The following is a 7809-nucleotide window of genomic DNA, read 5'->3' as shown; positions in this document are numbered from 1 at the left end:
GCATCGTAGAGCCTAAACGAATGAACCGATTTTAATGTACTTTTTTTTTTTGAAAGGTGGCTTGATCGAGAGTGTTCTTAGCTATAATCCAAAAAAATTGGTTCAGCCGTTTAAGAGTTATGAGCTCTTTTCTAGTTTTCTTGTAGAAAAGAAGGTTAGATAACCGTTAGGTTCTTAATATAATATTATGTCAATAGACAAATGTCAAGCTGTCAAGATGGACGTTGCCTAAATACATAATTATTTATTTGAAAATGATGTTTTGGAAAACTCAAATACTTTGGATCGTCGGGGGTGTTATAAATTTTTAATTTACACTTGTATGTTTATTAAATATTTTAAACAACAACCTAAATGAAAATGTACAGCACATTTTATCGATACAGAGTTGATGGCATTAGCTCACGTGCCAGAAGTTGATATTTGCATGAACGATTGATTTCTTTGACTCTGTGTTAACAAACTATCAATTGTTGTTTTTGAATCTAACTCACGTAATTCCAGATCAACTTATAAAGACATTTTGTTTTTTATACACATTCTTTATAATAAAACCATAAGCATTGCCAATGTCTTGGTAATCCACTTGAATATTAAGAAGGAGAACAGTGTATTATAGAATTTGATTGTAAGTTAATGATACAGTCTTTGTTCGGCCCTTGTTTTTGATTGTAATTTAATTTCGGCTGATCGTTTTTTTAAATATATATTTATCAGTGATTCGGCCTCATGGGTCTCAAAAAGATATCCTTGAAATTTATGAATACACATGAGTTGTATTGGTGTTTATTTATATTGCTTTATAAAATAACTTAAGCGTAAAAACTCGTTATTTTTCATGTGTACTCAATAATTTTGCAATGGGTCGCTTGTTCGGAATAAAATTAATGACACAAATTAGTTTTAAAACCGTTAGTGGACATCGCGTGTTTTATTTTGTTTATTTATGTAAGTGCTTTCGTGATTAGCTCTTGGTTAATTTTTAATTTTAGGTTATCTCGATTTATTACGATAAACTGAAAGGTCTACAGTTTGATGTGTAAGTTTATAGTTTTGTATAATCATGAATCATTGCAGGTTTTAACGTATCTTCGGTAGATACAGTGTTAACGACTAGGTATTAATCAACTTTGAATGCAGTGCTAAGAAAGATCTTTTTTTGTTAATGATTTATAAAGCTTTTGTTAAACTTTCACTTGTAGACTTAATAATTTAAATTAGTTTCGATTTCATAATATACCTAATGTTTAACTAGTTCCCAGACAGTTGTTATGCTGTAAAACGTACCTTGGCCACATGATACAATATAATAGTAACCTTAAACTATTTGTTTAATTTACTGATTTAAGTAGTGTTTTGGCAAGAGTGAATCATGCCTGCCAAATAAGTGGGCAAATTATCCATATTAAGTTCCTAAGTGAGCCCATTAAATAATAATAATTTTAATTAAGTTTAAAGTAATTTTTGCAATACGTTTCTAATTGTTAGGGAGATCGCCCACCGCGACTTTTTGCAGCGATGAAGCCGTAAAAAGCTCGTGATACAGCAGCGATGCGTCGCTGGCCCGCGTCACTTTGGCCACGGTTCTGTATCGCTATTGTCGCGATTCAGAAACGCGTTCAAGAAGCGCGCGGCTGTATCGCTACAAAAAGTCACCGTGGGCAATGTCTCTTAAGCGGAATTTACATTACGAACGAAATTAGTATCACGTGTGTCAATTGCACGTGTAAACGTCTAACTTCGTTATGCATGTGTAATGCATGCATTGTAAAGCATGCATGAGAAACTAATTTCGTTATATAAATTCCGTTTTAGTTTCAAGTCGGCCCGATGTCCACGAACATTAGCTTGTGATAGGTATACAACGTTTAATTATTTTGTGTCGTTTAATTGAGTTTAAGTGTAGGTACCAAAAACAAGAGCCCGTGCAGGCGCGCGGGGCCGCCCGGCTCCCGCAGTGATGATTCTCTGTAGTTATGTATTAAAATAAACAATAATAAATACATTTTGTTGTTTCAATTGAATGCCCTATTAACTTCTACACGGTTGGGTGACTTGATATTATTGATATTATATTGGCGCAGCGCGGCATCAGGATGATAATAAAATCAATGCGTCATTCATGTAAGATTTGTAACACTTGAGGGGACTGTATAATCTATATACTTATAGGTAGCTATAGGGGGTTTCTTTTTCTTAGTGCGTATTAACGCAACGAAAACACAAAGAAATAGACTAATGTTTCTATAAAACTATATGAACTCTTGTACTTATATACAATACATAATATATTTGGTAATAAATTAAATTATTTTTACTTTTTAGTGTTTGTGGTTATTAGTAAGTCTTTTTTTTTTTTAATTTTTTGTAATGTAATAAAATAGCAGCAGCAGTACGGCGCTGGTGCGGCTCCGGCTTCATGCACATCCTAAGCCTCAATGAATGCTCAATCGTGTCTACTGTCCGGCTCCGTGACTTCGTCCGGGTTCGCAACATCTTCCGTGTCGTCGGCGACGTGTACCGGCGGCCGCACCACCGGGTCTATGTCCTTCATCGCTTCGATCAACTCTCCTGTTGTTTTGTATGACGAGATCGTGTGCTTTACGAAGTCCCTGAAACGCGTATTAGAAAAAAATATTAAATTACTGGTATGATAAGGAGGGTTGATGGTACCTATGGTTTGGGCTCTAATTATTTTTCATTCCACTTGAGGCATATTTTGTATTTTTAAGCAGTTCATGGTTTACTCGTAGCCTTACTTGAAGATTTGCTCATCGTTTCCGTACGATGTCGCGTAGAAACCGATAAGTGGTATTGGTTTAATGATTCTGCCATATCCCTTTCAGTCCGCTTAGACTGCATCATCACTTACCACCGGAATAAAAAAAGCTCAGGCTTACATCGAAATACTCGGTGCGTCTAAATAGAAGAATTTGAGCATTTCGAGCTTACCTAAGTTTTTTTAAATCGCAAGATAGGCTTGCGCTTGTTGACAGTCCTGCCTAATAAAAAGCAATGGTGAGCTCTTTTAACTAGGTCGGAGTGCGCTTGCCTAGGTGCCTATTCACTCTTGCCATGAAGGTACATATTTAGATTACACTTTTTACTGGAATTCACTATTTCACTACTGGGATCACGGACGCTGCAGGCAAGTGTTTTTTTCTGGTAGAGCATCTATTCCACGCGCTTATGCGACAGTAGCCAGTGTGCGTCCAGTCTTCAGAATGATGTGACAGCCGCCAAGTAATAAAACTATTGTAGCTACCTAAAGTAAAACGCCTTGATAAATACAGCCGGCTGAAATTCATGTCCACAGCGTTCCGGTCCAAAGCTCATCACTCCCATCAGACGGTTTTGTTGTACAGCCGGGGCGCCCGCGTCGAACTAAACAAAATAAATTTTAGATAAGTACAAAAAGGTAAAGAAAATACTTGGAAAAGAATATAAGTACTAACTTCAGCGAGCTACGTTTAGATAGTTTCCTTTTTTGGAAGTAGTATTCTCGGTTTCGTCTAACTATTGCCGGCCCGTTAACGACCATTATGAACATGGTCAGCGAATTATTCAGGGAAAATATTAATTATCAATTAAACTTTATACTTATACCTTTTGTAAGTTGCTACAAATATTTATATTCGACCACTCGGGGTTAAACAATTTTATTGTTGTGCAGGACAAAAGGGAAATCACCAGACTCCCTCCAGGTTATATGCCCCGAAAAGCATTTGCTTTGCTATGAGTTTTGTAAAAGTAGGTACCTACATACCTACTGTTTACTACTATAGAACGAATTTTTACTTTGCTCAGATTTCAGAGTTGTGTTTCGATTTCGACTTTATCATGTGTCTGACATACTTATTAAATCTGTGTCTGGGCAAAATAGGTAGGTACCTACGCTGTATTGATCTCACTTTAAGAAAAAGTAGACTTTAAACCTAAAACAGGTCACTTACCAAGCATGCATCTCTAGTGCCGTTCCTCAAGGAGGCGCAGAAGAAGTCAGGCGTGAATTGGAAGCCGCTGACGAGCTGGTAGGCGTCACTGCAGTATCCACGCGTTCGCACTTTTAGACGCGCTGTCATCAGATCTGGTGTATGATCCCTAAAAGCTGTGACCGAACCCTGAAAACGTCATATTTGATGGGCCCAAAGATTTTTTACTAATCTCAAAGGTAGGTCAGATTTTACTAATGTGTTTTTCTTTTGAGTCTTGGTTAGTGCATAGGATCTACATAATCCATAATAGTAATAAGGTTTTAGATATGTTTTTGGAGTTAACTCTAACTTTTCGGAGCCAAGTGCGTTTTAAGCAATTAAACATCACTTAAAAACATCATGAGGAAACATGCATGCCTGAGAGTTTTTCATAATGTTCTCATAAAGTATGTGAAGTCTGCCAATCCGTACTTGGCTCGCGGGGTAGACTATGGCCTAACCCCTTCTCATTTCTAGGGAGACCAGTGCACAGTAGTGAGCCGGTGATGATGAGATATGTTTCGGCTCGGAGGATAAGTCCTAAACAGCAGGGCAATAAGGCATGGTTTTTTCTCCTATTTGAAGTTAGGTACCTAGGTACACGAGTCATAAGTGCCTGAAAGTTAGTAGGTAGGTACTATTACATTCAGAAAACTTGGACAAATCAACCTTTAAGTCTTCATTTTAGGCGTCTTACGGAGTCATAAATAAATAATTACGCGCGTAGCTCCCCAACCAGTAACTGCAACGAAACTTTGTGCGTAAGGTTCCTTCATTCCAGTGTAGATCTTGATTAAATTTATATGCATCGTGAATTCTGTAAGAAGAATTAACAGAATCTGTTATATACAGAAAGTACCTACCTACCTAAGTCGGTACATATTTAACCACAAGGTAGAGTAGAAAATTCATCTTTTATCGTCCAATACAGTAGAACTTAGCTTATCAAAAGTTCAGTTTTGCGGAGTAGGTACAAACGACGGTACCTATCTACCCATTACCTACTCTCACTATTTCGTTACACGCTTTTTCGTTTCGACTGTATTTTTTTATGCACGTGTTACCTAATTTGAAACCACCCATGAATGTGAAGCATCAGAAGAATCGCCAATGAATTGCCAGCTTTTCAAGAATTTGTTGATCCCATAACCCTATGGACTAGGTTGACAGACGACATCAAACGAGTCACAGAGAGCCGCTGGATTCAGGCGGCACAAGTCCATACACGAGACCGATGTTCAGCAGTGAATGTTTATCGGACAACGGTAGATGCGATGATGATAACCTGAGTTAAAAATCTAATTCGAACACTGCCCAAGGGAGTCGGTTTCAACATAGAGCTGATTTTTTTACCCAGATTCTCAGCAAGCTTCAACAGCGCAATGTCTGCGTGTGGCACTGGTTCCTCTTCGAATTTGGGATGTCTTACAGCTCCTGTGACGTCCACGAGCTGACCACCCTCGTGTGGTTGCGCGCTGCCCACTCTTACTTTGACATATTTTCCTAATGTTTTCATTGGTGCGACGTGGAGAACGCTGTAGGATTGAAAGACACAAAATTGTTGAAGAACTAGAGTGAGGCACTCTCGGTTTGATCCTGAATCGACGATATATCAAATATTAAGCTAGGGGTGACATGAAATCAAAGAATAATAAGCGCATCATCTAGCGTCAAATGTAGGTAACATTTGACGCAGATCAGTGACGGCGAAGCCTAGACGTTTGGTTACAAGTTCCCTCTGCCGTGATCTGTGACTGTACTCTCAACCGTGTATAAGTACTGATTTATTCGATTTACTTACCTCTATTGTCTGCACTTGGTAGGTCTATGTTAGGTTTGTACCACATTCAGAAGAGCTATCTATAGGTATAATTTTTTTTTTGTGGCAGTGGCCTAGGTAGTACCTATTAGTTAAGGTACAAAGAAATCTCAATCGCTCAAAGGTTAAGGTGACACGTCACATGAAGATTCAAACCTCACCCGTTACTGTATTGTCCTGTACCTGCTACTAGCAGGGATATTATCTCTCTTTAATTTGTCTTTTGTAGGTTCCTGTTACAGGTACATAAAATTCTGAAGCATAGGCACATAGATGGTACCTAGCTACTTACTAATTCAAGCAATGCGCAGCTGTTAGCACCCAGTTCACATCAACAATAGTGCCCGCACACCATAGCCTTCCGTTAATAATGATTGCAGCTATGTAGGGGAAGTTCTTAGTATCGGTGGTATTTCCACCACGAATCCTCAAGTTCTCCTTGTTGAGGTTCAGAAGGTATTCGTTCCGGATTCTGAAAGCTTTCTTCTCATCGTGGTGTCGGCGTCTCCCGCTCGCGACTAGAGCTGGTTCAGGCTTATTGTAGTCTACGTTCATTTTAAATTTTACTGGATTTCAAAATAAGAAGAAGCAAAAATTAGGCATTTTTACCTAGGTACGTTTTATTACTCGGTGGCACAGGTATCACACTAATATTATAAAGGCAAAAGTTTGTATGTGTGTGTGTGTGAGTGTGTGTGTGTGTGTGTGTGTGTGTGTGTATGTTTGTTACTCCTTCACGCAAAAACTACTGGACGGATTGGGCTGAAATTTAGAATGAAGATAGATTATACTCTGGATTAGCACATAAGCTACTTTTTATCCCGGAAAATCAAAGAGTTCCCACGGGAATTTTAAAAAACTACATTCACGCGAACGAAGTCGCGGGCATCAGCTAGTAAAGAATATGACTTTGCCAATCCTAATAATGAAACAGTAATTTTGCTAAAAAATTTCATCAAAAATGTATGAACATTTAAAATTAATATACTCAAAAGACTCAAATCAATCGCGATTCAGGATACTACTACCGCCATCTAGTAATGTTATAAATGTGAAAATTTGGAAGTTTGTCACTATTTCACACCACAATGACTGTACCAATTTGGCCGACATTAAGAATGGAGGTAGCTTATACTCTGGCCTTCCATATAGACTACGTCTATCCCGGAATATCATAGAGTTAAATTCGAGGGCATCATCTAGACGGGCATACAGCATACCTCTAACTTAGAAAATAAAGTCCAAAACGATTCGGTCGGGTCGAATCCATAAATAACTTAATCCACTCGGTAAGTAAAGAATCAGAGCACGCCATTTCGCCAAGGTTGTAGAAAAGGTTTAGGTATGGGTTATTTATGTACAAGTGAATTGGTAGTTAATTCAATAATTTTGATGACTTAATTTAATTTTATCTCTTCTACTTGGGTCTTACCTACTGCTGGGTTATTTTGCTCTTTATCTCCAGTGGAATAACCAAAATTTAAATATAAGCAAAATAATACTGCTGTTCTAACCACGCCCATAGCTACTAGTTTCTTTATGACTAGTTTCTAGCGTTATTTCCGTTTATGTTTATGGAACAAAATATAGTTTCATGTTCAAATCAAGATTAGTTTTTGATTCAATTACCTACTTACCTACCAAAGATACAATAAAATCAAAGATAGGCAAAGTTTATATTGTATTCTAAAAATTGAAGACAAATTCGTACGCTTGTGTGTGTGTGTGATATAGACCTATACGCGTAGCGATACCGACTAGGTACAAAGATATTGGCACATTGAAGACTTGAAGATTGATTTGTGATACACCTTCAAGTGTGTGCGTCAAAAAATTACGGTCCCTAACTAGAGTTGTGAATCAGGTATTTAAAATGGCAATTTTATGTAGGTATATCTATTTGATTGATTTGATACTTAGTACCTACCTGAATATGTAAGATAAGTAGGTATAATGCCGAGCAAACAAGAGGCGATTGACCAAATCGCGTGCTCCCGCGCTGTAGAAAACCCCTCA

At 37.8% G+C, this 7809-nt stretch overlaps 1 protein-coding gene across 3 annotated transcripts; it reads right to left on the bottom strand.

The window, feature by feature from the left end:
* Positions 1-2356: 2356 nt before the first annotated feature.
* LOC123865251 (trypsin-like) lies at positions 2357-7391 on the bottom strand. 3 transcript variants are annotated; one of them, XM_045906198.1, is made up of 7 exons: positions 7226-7391; positions 6086-6359; positions 5328-5509; positions 4694-4791; positions 3954-4121; positions 3266-3384; positions 2357-2612 (listed from the first exon to the last, which is right to left on the bottom strand). In XM_045906198.1, exons 1-7 carry the CDS (start codon positions 7314-7316, stop codon positions 2447-2449), a joined length of 1098 nt encoding a protein of 365 aa, XP_045762154.1. In that variant the 5' UTR covers positions 7317-7391; the 3' UTR covers positions 2357-2446. The 3 variants fall into 3 exon arrangements, with proteins under 3 accessions (XP_045762154.1, XP_045762155.1, XP_045762156.1); XM_045906199.1 differs by having other exon boundaries at positions 6086-6338; XM_045906200.1 differs by having other exon boundaries at positions 6086-6272.
* Positions 7392-7809: the final 418 nt, after the last annotated feature.

Source organism: Maniola jurtina, chromosome 5, assembly GCF_905333055.1.
Source record: "Maniola jurtina chromosome 5, ilManJurt1.1, whole genome shotgun sequence".
NCBI lineage: Eukaryota > Metazoa > Arthropoda > Insecta > Lepidoptera > Nymphalidae > Maniola > Maniola jurtina.
The sequence above is the reverse complement of the archived record's forward strand: the minus strand, read 5'-3'. Positions and strand labels throughout refer to the sequence as shown.